This window comes from Protopterus annectens, chromosome 6.part0 (assembly GCF_019279795.1).
Source record: "Protopterus annectens isolate FY-2018-M chromosome 6.part0, PAN1.0, whole genome shotgun sequence".
Lineage (NCBI taxonomy): Eukaryota > Metazoa > Chordata > Ceratodontiformes > Protopteridae > Protopterus > Protopterus annectens.
In genome coordinates this window covers 693003108-693017587 of record NC_056737.1, presented here as the reverse complement: position 1 = coordinate 693017587, position 14480 = coordinate 693003108, and the positions used below count along the sequence as shown (strand labels likewise).

The window sequence follows — 14480 nt, the reverse complement described above, 5'->3', positions numbered from 1 at the left end:
GGGAAAAGCTGAAAGACCCAAACAAAAGAGGAGGGGGGACTGAGATCAGAATATAGACAAAAGAGAAAAGGCTAGGGGAATCCTAAATGAAAGACCTGCACTAATTGAGTGTTTAATTGAGTCAAGAATAGAAGCTGCTGTTAGGGAGATAATTAGTAGGGCATATAAAATATAAGTATAGGAATCAGTCCGATTAGTAGGGCATATAAAATATAAGTATAGGAATCAGTCCGAAGAGGTTAGAAGGGATTGTGAAGAGACATTGCTTAAGCAATTCTGAAAGAAACAATGTGTGGATATATGTATGGCACCCAAATATGCAACAAAGTCTGGAAGATGCAGGATTTTTGCTTGGATGTGTTTGCATAGGTATTTTTATACCTCAAGCAGACTCCAAAGATTCTTTTCTCAGGTAGATTGCAAATGTTTGAGATGTGATGGGGAAGAAAGAGGTAAATGGGAACATATTTTTGGGAGTGTAATGAGTTGGCAGACTTTAAAAATTCCCCTGCAGACTGCTCTGTCAGAAATACTGGGTAAGCAGACTGGTGTAATTAAGGAAATCATTTTCTTTTTTAGCTGTGATACAGAATCTGAATTGCCTAGACATAGTAAGGCCTTCCTGAGTTTAATTCTGGTGGCTGCCAAAAAAGCCATTACTAGAAAATGGAAATCCAAGTCTAAACCAACCGTGCTAGAAGTGGTTAATATAGTAGCAGAGATAAAAGAACGAAATGGGATCTTTAGAAATGGTAGGAGCAAATTACATTGAAAATGTGGAAATTGTGGGAACAATACATGCAGAATAATGTTTTGGAGGCAGAATGAAATTTAAGGGAAGTTAGGATTTGAATGAGCTTTGTAATGTTCTATTGACAGTGGTTGTATCGAAGATTATATGTGATACACAATGTTTCCAACTGAAAATATGGTTTTTCATTTCTATAAATGTATGATTGCCTGTGTCATAAGTGATAATTCAAGAAATATGTTATTTGCTTAAAAAATGTTGTTGAAGGTGCAGTAACATAATTGTTGCACTGCATGTTTCAGTAAAGGGCCATGTATAGACATGAAGTTGGTATTTGCTAACTGTTGAAAACCCAAACCAAGCAGGAACAAGTTCCACTTTTCAGGGGCATTTCAAAAGTGCTGTTGACTTTCCCAGAGCTGCATAGTAGGCACATGGAGACTAGGGGAATCCATCTCCAAAGAATGACCCTTGTCATAGCTGTAATCCTTTGAGCTAAACTCCAAACATTAAGCATACTGAAAGTGCACACAACTCATTTTGATGACCCTAATAGGCTTCTGGCCATCGTGGGTTAATTTCCACCGTTTGTGGCAGAGGGTGAAGGGTAGTGTTATTTGAGAGAAGCAGGTTTGCAGTAGTTAAGGGTGCCACTAATGGAGCTAGAGCTTGGCATGTGGGCACTTAATGGAGAAAAAATATAATGACTTGTAAAAGTTTATAAAGCATTCATAAGTGCTTGCGTAGAGGTGGTATTTCAGGGTAGACTTAAGCTGTCAGTCTTATTTACAGTTCTGGTGGTAATAATTCTTCTATTTGGATACCCTGTGCTGAGATAGAGAAGTGCAGTGCCTGAGGACAGTCTGTTTTGAGTAGATTTATGAGGCATTGAGGCATGTGTGTAAGAGTGTACTCTTATTGTATTCTGTGCATGTCACAGTTAGCATTTAAAAATATATATATTTGTTCCATGAGATGTACTAGAATTTAAAGTTGGGGAAAAAAATGTTTTTAGTCCAGAAAAGTGGGTTGGTGTGTGTGGGAGGGGGTAGCAGCTATGTTCTGGAAGTTGGTGTACAGTTCTGAAAATTCTAGCTCACCTCTTCATTTGAGGTGGTAAGGACAAGCTGCATTACTTTTTCTGTCACATCAGTGAATTGGTTAGTAGCTCTGTAAAGAGTGCAGATTTTTTGTGGCTGTGTTGTCCGTAGATAGCACAAGGCATCAAAGGAACATAGTTGATTATGTATTTTTGAAACTACATTGAAAATTGTATTGCAACAGTTCCAGTTGTCATTGCCTCATCTGTTGTACTTTGACAGTCAGTGTGTAGTCTTATGGTGGACTTGCAGTAGACTTAGTCCATGTAATCACTGGTAAAGGTAGTCTATTTACCCTTTTGGATAACGTAGCTGTTTCGTTCATCTGGATGGTTTGGTTAGGCAACATCGTCTTCATCTACTGACTAAGATTTTAATTTTTATGTGTTTTTAATAGCATAATGTGTGAGCATTTTCTGTAACTGATTAATCAGTGATTCACTCTTCATGTTTTTTCTTACAGGGAATGAAATCTCCCAATACCTGAGGTAGTCATTGGAAGGTGTAAGAAAATAACATCAAACATGAGTTCTAGATTTTGTCAGAATTGTGGCTGCACTGAAATTGACATTGACCAGGCTCGTGGAGATGCTGTCTGTACAGGCTGTGGGTCAGTGCTCGAGGACAACATTATTGTGTCTGAGGTACAGTTTGTGGAAAGCAGTGGAGGAGCTTCTTCTGCTGTGGGGCAGTTTGTTTCCTTGGATGGTAAGTCAGTTTATTCCTGTTTACAAAACTTTGTGTACTGTTGTTTCTTATTGTGTTGCTCGCAGTAGTTGTTTGTTGTTGTTTTTTGTGTTTACTTTTCTGGGAATAATTTGGGGAAATATTGTCACCGTTTTAGATAAAATAGCTTATTTGTTTGTGTAGCATGTTTGTAGTCTTTCTAGAGGTGTTTTTAAGATGTTTGGTGTACCTTTGTACTCTTTCATTTTATAAGTCGCCATAGAGGTTTTACCATCACTGGAATATTTTTCCATTAGATTTCGCATGCCCATTTGTTAGGGTTGCATAAGAATTTTGACAGTTGTTCTAGGGAATACGTTGCCTAATTTGAAGTTTATTGACATAATGCACCACCTCTGAAGCAATGAAATACATTTTATAAGTGCTGATCTGCCTAAGAGAGAATTCAGTTTCCATTAACTTTGTGTGACAAATGTAGTCAGTTATGCAGATATGCCTTTCCCTGGCTGTTTATACCTCCCTCTAAAATGATCAGGGCCAGTCTTGGGTGAAATGAATCTTTATTCAAAGGACTACATGACATCTTTTCCACTGTCCACCATTCTACTTCTTTTGCACCCCCCAGTGCCCTTCCAGATTCACCCATCCTGGTCTCCCTACACCACTACATTACTATAGCCTTGTTTGATCACACTTATTCTTACTCTTCAACTTTTTCCTGCATCCATTTAACACACTTTAACTGGCCAAACTGCAATGTAATTGTAGGGGAAATTGCATTAAACTAGAGATCTGGGTCTACTAGGTCTCCTGAAGCCATGAGTTTTTTAGATGGTCTGAGTTGCATTTTTATAGCATTTTTTTGCAATCCTTTGATCCAGTGATGGTCTCATTTAAAATTATTAAAGTTTTTTTTTCTTTCAAGGAAGAAATAATTTGTGTCCCAGGCTTAATACTCATAGCTAACAAAATAGTAGCTCCTATAAAACTGAGATGATATACACTTGAGAGGTTGCATAAATCAAATTGAGGAAGAGCGCTTGGGATGAATTTGAAAGAACACATGGCTGCAATCATAAGCATGCCAGCAGCAACTTGAAATATAGAAAACCTTCTCACCCCACCCCCAAAAAAGGGCCAACTTTTTTGTACCCCTCTGTCCGATTGGCATGAAAGAAAAGGAACAATCAGAACACAGTAACATATTTCAAGAAGTTTTTTGTCAGACTTTTATACACAGCATACCTCCTCATCCGTACCCCCAAAAGGCAGCCACTTGTATGCTTCTAATTGTGAGTAATATGAAAAATAATTATAACAATAATGTATTCTAACATGTTTTTAGTGAAATAATGTTTCCTTAGCCCCTACACAAACTATAGTTACTTTCTGTGCACAACACCGAAGTTGGGTTGTATGGAAAGTTAAAGTAGTATTAATCACATTGTCCCAGGTACCCACATACGCTCTAGCAACCTTCTATGAACACCTGTGAGCAGGGCCAGTTTTTTAGGTGGGTTGGTCCCAGGGCAGCGACTCTACTAAACCTGTGCCTTTATCCACATATCCCAAAACCTCTGATGGCTTAGGTGTGATATGATGCATTTTATGCTGGATTTTTGAAAAATGATTGAGTCGATAACTGCCCTTTTGTTTTATTGCTATCCAGAAGAGTTACATATGCAGCTGCCACAGATTAAAAATTGGGGATATTTTTATACACACAAATGTCACAAGCCAGAACTAGCATAAGATGAACACATGAACATAACATATACACATACACACACACACACACACACACACACACACACACACACACACACACACACACACACACACACACACACCTCCTGACAAGCCAGGTCTATCACAAGATGTACATGCGCAAGCGTACACTTGCCTTCAGACAAATTGGAGGAATGCTGATTCACCTGCTGTATGTACAGGGAAGCCATACAAACTTTACACAGGAGGAGTCACAGCCAAGAACTGAAAAGGGAGCAAAGATCTGTGAAATTGCAGTACTACTTACTTACCAGTGGGCCAGTGATCAGTTGCTTTCACACACACAGTGCTCTGACCACCATGGTTAGTCGCATATTCTGTGCAGTGTTGATGTTTGACTGTGATGAGTAACAAGATGTTTTTAAGTACACTGCAACGCTCCTACCCCCTCCCTTGCACACAAGCAAAAGCATTAGTAGTGATCATTTCCCTCTTATTTCAGGAAATATAGTACATTGTGTGGCACTGCTTTTTCCATGGCAGATCATTGCCTGTTTAACAGTGATCCAACTAAAGCAGGGTAATCACTTTGTCTGCAGACTGTCCGTACCCATCTGTTGGATGTAAGACCATCCATCAAAAATGCAAAATTGCATGTCAAGTGGCTGAACATGGCTTGTGTATCACCAACTGACTGAATAGAGAAAAAAATAAAACATGTTTTTTTTTGGGGGGAGACAAGTTCTGCACCCCCTACTAATTATATATTCCATCTTAAAGATATCATTATTGTAGGGAAAGGGCAAATTCCTCACTCGCCCCTGTACCTTGATTGGCTAATTCCCCACTCCCCACTGTACCTTGATTTTGTATAGAAAGAATGTTTGCATGTTTGATCAGCTGTGCTATCTTTTTAATGAGTTTGTCAAGTATTTTGACAGCTGTCTGTCACCCATAAGAATTTGTCCCTTCCCACTGTAGTGCTATTTTGGAGTTGGTATGTATACTTAGTGGGGATGTATGAGGGCACAACTCCCCCATGGGGAGGGGTGCAAGGGGGGCTTCTCCTGTGCAAAAACACTTTTTTTTTTTTTAATTTTAGATGGGTAACATTTCAGTCAGTTGTGTTCGAGTTGCCTTTCAATGTTTTGTCTTTCCATTGTATGGACATAAATCCCCATCTATCGTAGCCACATTGTAAATACCGGCGATGTATGTGTTACAAGTGGGCACAGTAAAGTGTCCCAATATGCTTTACATAATTGCACACTGGCCTTGTAAATCCAGATTGTTTAAATTAAATCATGCAGACCAGCATTCAGCCAGTATTGAAAATCAGTGGGACACGGGAAGAGTATATCAAATCAAATAATAGACTGGAGGCACTGAAAAAGTATTAAGAAGGGTCAGACATTTTCATCTACAATCAAGCCCCCTTGTCCACAGCAAGTGTAACCACATTGATTCTGTATATTTCAGATGTCTGATTGGGGTTAAATAAATAATAGCTGGGGTTAAATAAATAATAGCTACAGTAATGTATTCAGGCTTGGTTCACATTAACACACAGCAGCCACAGTAAGGTACTCCAACATACTTTGCAAAAATGCACAGTAGTCCGGCAAAACCAGATTAATACCGGTTTAGATTGGGGAAGCAAGAAAAGGTCAGTTACTTTCATTGATAGACAGCATTCATCCAGTAATAACTGCCATCTTGACTGTGTACACTGTGTAGGTTTGATTGTTGTACATTACTGTGCCGATTATTTTATTTCAGTTTTGTTTTGCGCAAACAATAACTACAGCAAAGTATTCCAAACTGATTCATGCAAATCACTTTAGAATGTAAAGCCAGAATGACCAGCAGTCATTTTCATCAATGGATTGTCCACATAGCCAGCAATTACAGCTATTTTGTGTAAATTTCTGATGACCTACTGAAGTAAAATAACATAAGCACCACAGTAATACACTTCAATTCCATTTCATACAAAAACACAGTTGCTGTTAAGTCCTTCCAAGTTCAGCCTGCAAACCTGTTCCTTTTCCATATCTGCTTCTCTGCCAGGATTAAAAAAAACATTGAGAGACGTGAAATGGCTGCTACCTGAGAAAGGAGATGTAATTAATTCGTATAGCATAGGGAATAACGGTCAATAACAAAGATGATTTTCATAACTATTTCTGGAAAACAATTGCACTTTTTGGTTATGTTTTAGAAGAAGATATGGTAGCTTTAAGAGCCAGTGAGTCTAAAAAGAAGAAAATTTGGCCGTGAAGATCCTTGTGGTCAGGTCAGCAGGAAGTAGTACAGAATACAGCTGTTTTACATAAAATGCCTTTGAATAGTTCTGAATGAAAGATAGACCAACTGAGATCTTCAAAGGTTGGGGTATTCAAAATCAGTGGGATATGGGAAGAGTGTATCAAGTCAAATAAAGGATTGTAGGACACCGAAGAAACATTAAGTAGAATGTCTGATCTAATGAAAGTGTAAAAGTCCAACATTGAAATGAGAGCGAGAGCGACAGTTTCTTAAGATGATGTAAAGCAAAAACTGGAGCTAAATTGGAATACGGAACAAAAAGTGAAAATGTGTATTTTTTTCCTGTCATTCCTGAGAAGCTTGAGGGGACTTGACTGCACTATTTAGCATCAGGTAAGTAAATGCACTAATGTTTTGCAGAAGGAGCTGGTGATTGAGGGAGTACATGGTGTGTATGCTCCAAGCATTACCATTAAGAAACAGCCAAGACTTTTATTGTAGTAAACCTGCGAGATTATCAACAAAAGGAGTTGCTATTAACCAAAAATGTGGTAAAAGGATGACGTGCTAAAAATAAGAAACATGAGAATTTTTGTAGAACATGACTACTTGGGGTTCACCAAACAGAAAAGAAGCAGATTCATGCCGTCAGTAAAAAGTTCCAGAGAAGTGCGTTTCCAGCTCAAAATGATGTACTCAGCTAGTTTGAGCCCCCCACCCCAGTGGTAGTGATACTGATGTCTTCATGGAAGCACAATAAGCGTTATCTAAGTGTTGAAATTAAGATTTAATAATATTTTGACAAGATTGAAATTGGATTTTTGCACAAAAATAGCTAGAGAAGGTTTTTCTGTTGTTAAGGACTGGCATTTTAACTTTTAACACAGATTTAACTAATGTGAGTTTTTCTGCTGTGTTTCACTTTTGTGACTGTCCAAGCTGAAGGTGGTTTAGTTTTTGGAAGGAGTTTAATGGAGACTTGCTAATTTCATTGGAGGGCTCGGGGTAAACTGACAGAACTAAGATGAGGTATCTGATGGCTCTAGAAACTCTGTTATGGGATGTCTGGACAGCTTGTTTAGGCTGACATTTGCAGGACCTCCTTGAGAGCTTAAGCAGTTGGCTTTTTAAAGTAGTAATGGCAGACAACAGAGCTGGTAGGAGAAATAGGATTTAAAATGAAAAGGGAGGGCCCAGAAGGGAAAGTATAACAAAAGAGGGTGGATTTTTGAAATTTATGAAAATATTTGCTATGGAAGATGTGAATTCAGTAATAAGAGTTTGGACTAAATTTACATATTCCCAAGATATAAAATTGGGCTAGGCTAGACAGAATTTACATTTCACAGGAACATGTGCATTTAATTGAAGGCATTGATATGCACCCAATAAATATTTTGGATCATACGCCAATAATAACTAAAATAAAAACACAAAGTAATGAAATAAAAATGAAACACTGGCACTTTCCCACCTGTTTGTTTAAAAGAGAGGAATTTAAGGAATGGGTAGTGGAGACTATTCAGGAGCTATTCGAGAGGATAGAATTTTTTTCTGAAAATAAATATAGCTAGGGAGTGGGATAAAATTAAGGTGGAGTTTAAAAATAGGGTGGAAATAAAAGAAAGGGAATTATGGTTAAGAAGTAACAAGAATTATTTAGAGGGACTGCAAATATTAAAGTATTGCAGAATAGGGGGAATCTCCGAGAAAGAAGATGATCAACTGCAGAAAATAAGGGATTACCTCTAATATACACTGGTTTAGAGAGATTGCTGTTAAGCAACTTTTTTTGATAACATTAGAACACACAAACTTTTAACACAATTGGGCAACAGAAAGTAGAAAGGGCTGCTGCCAGGCTTAGGGAGCCCATAACAAGGAAGGTAACTAGATCCTATTAGGTATTAGAAATATTTAGAAAATTCTATGAAAGTCTGTATAAAGCAGAGAAATATTGAAATTAAGAAAAGATACAAATTGAAATGTTTATGGAAAAATTAAATATGCCAAGGTTAGAGGTAGATGAGGCTCAATTACTGACAGGAGGAGATGAGATTAAAATTGTGACGCATAACCAATCTACAGGAAAGTCCCCAGGAACAGATGGTATTCTTGTGGAAGTTTAGAAGCTAGGAGGGAAAAAGAATGATGGATCTGGAAGATTTTAACAGTATTTAAAGAGGTTGAGAAGTACCAACATCCTGGAAGAAAGCAGGGGTAGCTGTAATACCTAAAGAGGGTAAAGCTCCATCAGATCCAGCTTCATATAGGCCCATTTTAAAGTGTTCATGTCTGTAATGGCTAAAAGAATGGCAAAAATAATGCCAAAATTGATGGATATGTATCACTGTGGTTTTGTGGAAGGGAGGCAAACATTTGACAACATTAACAGAACATTGATGATCTAGAGGGAAGCAGAATGCAAGTAAATACCATTGTTGTTGGGTCTTTATGCAGAAAAAGCATTTGACAGAGTAATGTGGAACTTTTTGAGCAGGGCAATGGAAGCATTTGCATTTCCTGAAAAAAAATTATAAGGTTGATTGATTAGGAGGATATGTGAGGGATCGGAAGTGAAAATTCAAGTAGGTGGGGGTCTTCTCTGATAATTTTTGTTTGAGCAGAGGAACCAGGCAGGGTTGTCTTCTTCTTTCCCCTTTATTTGCATTGTATTTAGAACCATTTGCAAAGAAAATAAGTGACTCAGAAATTCAAGTATGTGATTGGTATGGTAGTCAAGAAAAGCTGGCTGTATTTGCAGATGATATAATTTTATACCTGACAAAACCAGAAACTTTACAGTGTTGTGGAATATTTTGACAGTTAAATATTTTCCGGATGCAAAATTAACAAAGCTAAAACAAAGGCAATAGCGGTAAATTATGTGCCCACATATGAATTGGTTCATCAATATCCATATTTTATGGGGACATAATAGAATGAAGTATTTGGGAGCATGGATTACAAAATGCTTCTGGTGTGGCAGCTAAGGATATGTGGGTAGACACTAAAAAAGCTTTGTTTGTTTATATGGCTAGTAAGATACAAGCAGTTAACATGTTTAGACCCATTCATCTTATACACAGGTTAGACATATTTTTATCAATCAGAGGAGAAGTTATGGATAACAATAAAGAGCTGAATCACTTTATCTTGGAGGGGAAGACCGCAAGAGTCAAGTGGGATAAGCTGATTCTTCCAGTAAAATAGGGCGGATTGGAATTGCCCCATTTGAAGGGGTATTTCAGAGCTACACAGTTAAGGCTCCTATACATAGCACAAGCATAAAACTATAATTCAAAATGGAAAGGGATGATGATGAAGCAGGGAGAATCTAAAGAAGCAAGGAGAAACTGGGATTTGTAATGGAGAAAAGGTGATTCTGCTGATAAGGATGACTGCAATTGGGGATATAGACAACAGGCAAGAGGACGCTGGAATTTATTGGAGAGAACTGGCAAAAGAACCAAGGTATTGGGAGCAAATAACCAGAGAGGGAAGGATGATAAATTATTGGCGTATTCCATTCTGTTTGGACTGCAGGTTACAGATTGCCTTCCCTATCAAGGATTGATATCGGAGTCTAAGCAAAGAGAAAGAAGTAGAGGGGTCCAAAGCGAAAGACCAGCACTGGTAGAGTTTTTAGTAGAATCTAGAACAGAAGCTGCCAATAAAAAAGGAATAGTTAGTAGAGCATACAAAATATTGCCTGATAACTATAAGAATCGGAGGAGGTTATAAAGGATTGGGAAGAGAGATTAGATAAGCAATTCACAAAGAAACAATGGGAGGATGTATGTATGTTTCCCAAATATGCAACAAAATCTAGAAGATTTAGGGTTTCTGCTTTGAAATGTTTACATGGATATTTTTATTCCCCAAGGAGACTCCAGAGAATTTTTCCTCTGGTAGACAGCAAACATTCAAATGTTGACGGCATGACTGGGAAGAAAGAGGTACTTGGGAACATATTTTCTGAGTATGGTGAGTTGGTGTACTTTAAGGGTTCCCTGCAGGATGCACTGTTGGAGATGCAGGGTGGTCACTGGGCAGATAGATGTGAAGAGGAAGATTTTTCTGAGCTATGATACAGAATTTGCGTTGCCTATACATGGTAAGGTCTTGCAGTGTCCATGGTGGCTGTCAAAACAATTTACTAGGAAATGGAAATCAAAATCTAAACCAGCTATACTAGAAGGAGTGAATATATTAACAGAGATAAAACTGGAATTGAGATCTTTAGAGAACGGTAGAAGCAAACTACATAGGAAAAAAAAAATGGGAATTGTGGAAACAATACAGGGGGGGGAAGGAGGTTTAAAAGAAGGCAGGACTTAAATGAACTATGTAATGTTTGACTGAAAATGTTAGATTATAAGTGATGTATAGTGTTTGCAAGTGGGAATGTGGTTTGTGTACAAAATGCTTGTAATTAGGACTGTGTCGGTGTGATTTGTTAAAATGTATCATTGCCTATGTCGTAAGTGGTGGTTTAATAACTGTTTCTTGTTTACAAAAGAAAAGACAGGAATTTAATAATTTTATGTTAATGTTGTTCAGGTTATATGATATAAAGCAATATATGTGAAGTATAAGTTTTGTAAACATGAACTTAACACAGTTTGATTACTCTTGTATAACTGTAAATTTGCCTGTGTCACAAGTGATAATTCAATAAAGTTTAAAAAAAAAAATGAAAAGGGAGATATTTAGATTCAATAGGTTGTACTATTTGACTAACCGCTGCAAATGTACAAGGTTAAATCGAAAGTTTAACATTATTATCCAAATTGCAATTAATGGATAAAACAAGCTTGTTAAAAATGTAAAACTGTTGCTGAAAAAAAAATTGTCACGAGGTGATTACAAGTTTCAGTGTGTGCTTTTGCATAGTAAACCGGACTGTGGTAACCTGGAATGCCTATGAGTACAGTCTTCTGTTTGGAGGAGTTGATCCTATAGGGAAGTGTGTTACACATTTGAAAATGTATATAGTTATAATTTTAGAATGTGTATATGGGTATGGGGGTTGTAGTGAAGCACCCTTTTTTCTTCTTTTTCAAAGAAAGCAACTTGAATGTAAAAAGATGTATATTAAACTGAAAAGTGAGGAGACATGCCTGCGTCCTAGGTCTCTGTGTACAGTGTGCTACTAGGAAAAACACATTATGCATCCTGTTCTAGAGGTGAAGACTATATTTGTGTTTTCATGATGGCTGCTCTAAAAGTCTCGACATGCGGCGTTAATGGATTAATAGGTACAAGTAAAATTAGAGTACATGCTTACATAAAGCAATGCAGAGTACAAATAGTAAAGTTGCAATTTGTGCATTTAGAATGCAATATGATAGTTTTAAGGGTTTCATATCTGACATTCAGTTGTCACTGACACCCAAAGTGTAATAATAGGGAATTGTATACCAATAAAAATAGAGGAAGAAAAATGATCAAGGAAGACTTGTACTGGCAAGAGCTTGCTAGATGGGAAAGAAGATTACTTGAGCTTGCATTTATATTTCCCCTAAAATGTAACAAGTTTAGAAGGCTCTTGTGAGAGATTGTAAGCTACCAGCAAGGACTTTGTCATGTGGGTAAGTGGAATATGGTTTGCAGCAAATGTGTTGGAGGAGGGCAGAAAAGATAATAAATCCAAAGAGGGAAGATTTTCAAAGAGAAGTATAAAAGTGTTTGATATGGAGGATGTTTCGCAGTAGGACATTAGAAGGAAATATACTCATTCTCCAAGATACAGTAATTGGGACCAGACTACATAGAAATTACATGTCACAGGCTCACAGATAGTTGCATGAGAACTCTGAAACACATGCATTGTCACTAAGCTGAGTATGCAGGGAAAATACAATAAAAGGACTGACATTTTTCTGTGTAGTTACTGAAAAGAAAATCATTTAGGGACTGAGACTGTATAAGATCTTTTAGGGAAAATAAGTTAACTTAGAAGGATTGGCCAATTAGCCATTGCCTGGGCATAAGTTGGAGTTTAAAAACGTGGTAGAAATAAATATGAAAATAGATAAGGGTTGTGGGGGATAAGTTAATTAAATTGGTTCTTTCCTTGGAACAGTGAGATTAGGAATGCCAGATATGAGAGGTTACATTAAGGCCACCCAGTTGAGACTGTAATGTTATACATTCAAATGGGAAATATGGTATTAGCACAGGCAAGAATGCCAAAGATAGATGAAAATGAATCTACTGGAGCATTTAGGGAGAATGTGAATAACCCTGCACACCCCCTTGAAAAACAAGTAAAATATTTGAAAAAGGAATCTCTGCTTATAGGGATATATGCAGTTAAACACAGATCAGACAGAAGACCTGGCTGGAAACAGTTGGAGAAAATGATTTTAAGGAACCAAGGTACTGGGAACACACAAACCATGCAGGAAAGGTAATGCAGTGACAAAGAGCTAAATGGTTGTTGGGGGCCATGATGGGGATTGCCTAATTTAACAAGGGTTGATAGCAGAGTACAGTCATACAGACTAGAAGAGGGGCACAGAATGAAATGCTCGCTGCAGTAAAATTTGACCAAACCAAGAACAGAGAATTCAGTCAAAATAATATAAATTGCTTTACGAGAGCTGTAGCAGTTTGTTGGGAGAATAGGGAAGGGATTGGGAGAGAATAGACTGACAATTTATAAAAGAGCCTTAGGAAGAAATTTGTGGAGCATCTAAATGTGCAACAAAATCTAGAAGATTCAGATTGTTGGCTTTTATCTTTTTTAATTGATATATTTATACCTGAATAAATCTGAGGATTTTCCCCTCACATTGAGAGTGGCTGTTGGAAATGTGAGGGGAAAAGAGAGGTAAGTGGGAATGTGTTCTGGGAGTAAGCACATTTAGCTGATTTTAATGTACTAGCACAAATGCTGGGTGAAGAAGTTACCATAAATAAAGAAATTATGATGTTGGCTGCCAAAAACGGCAATTGCTGGAAAATGTAAATTAATGACTAAACCAGCATTAGTAGTCTCATTACTATTTGTTTGTTTATTTTGTTGACATTTGTTGACCGGGAAATTCACTGGGCTTGGGACCCATTTTCAGTGGAGGCCCGGAGAGAAAAGCTCCAAGTTACATGAAAATCATTATATGGATTTGTAAGGAAATAATTACTTATAAAGCAAGTTAAATAGTATAGAAAACTATTTAAACAGCACATATGTTGTAAAAAGGCACAATACAGTAATAATGGAAGATTAGCATGTAGGAAAATTAAACAGAAATATTAAACAATACAGCTCAATATTTGTTTTGGAGGGGGTTAGAGTAGGAAAAGGGAAAGTAAGTGTAGTGGGAAGGTAGATTCAGAGAGCTAAACTTAAAGGTAGGATAGATATAGTTAGAATCTTATAGCTAGGTGATGGAATATGTAGATTATAGGTGGTATGTATTTAATGGTAGTATTAAAAGTAGAAAGTGACAGAAGAGAAAATGTGTTAAGATAGCTGTATAGATGTGTGGAGTAGGATAATAAAGTTTAGGGATAACTTGTGTGATATAACAGTATGACATATACACAAGTATATTTGTTATGTGAAACTTTTGCTAGATTAAGGAAGCTGTGGATATGAGTTGCATATTGAACATTTTGAAAGATGTACAGGAAAAAGAGATGAGATCTCTGAGAGGTGAAGGAGTAAATTCTGTTTAAACAAATAGCATATGTGAGAGGAGTACATGTAAAAGGAGCACTAGAGGAAGATAGCTGTCGGGTATCAGGCGAGTAATGATCAATGGAGTGCAGGCCAGCTCCATGGAGTAGTGGGAGAAAGCCCAGACTATGCTGCATCTCATCCCAAGTTCGAGGAGTGGTTGGAGTTGCCTGTAGGTGTTAACCAGGGAGAATGGGAGTGAGTAGACATTTTTAGCTTGCAGATCCTGTGGAGAGGGTGGTAGCTTTGGCCAGCCACT

The 14480-nt window shown here is 37.5% G+C and overlaps 1 protein-coding gene across 1 annotated transcript in view; it reads left to right on the top strand.

Annotated features, from left to right (window-relative positions):
- Nucleotides 1-14480, top strand: part of BRF1 (BRF1 RNA polymerase III transcription initiation factor subunit) — a 2040227-nt gene that overhangs the window by 46235 nt on the left and 1979512 nt on the right. The window contains exon 2 of the mRNA XM_044074370.1: nucleotides 2315-2559. Within this exon, the coding sequence (XP_043930305.1) occupies nucleotides 2376-2559 (184 nt within the window). The 5' untranslated portion in view covers nucleotides 2315-2375. The remainder of the gene's footprint in view (nucleotides 1-2314; nucleotides 2560-14480) is intronic.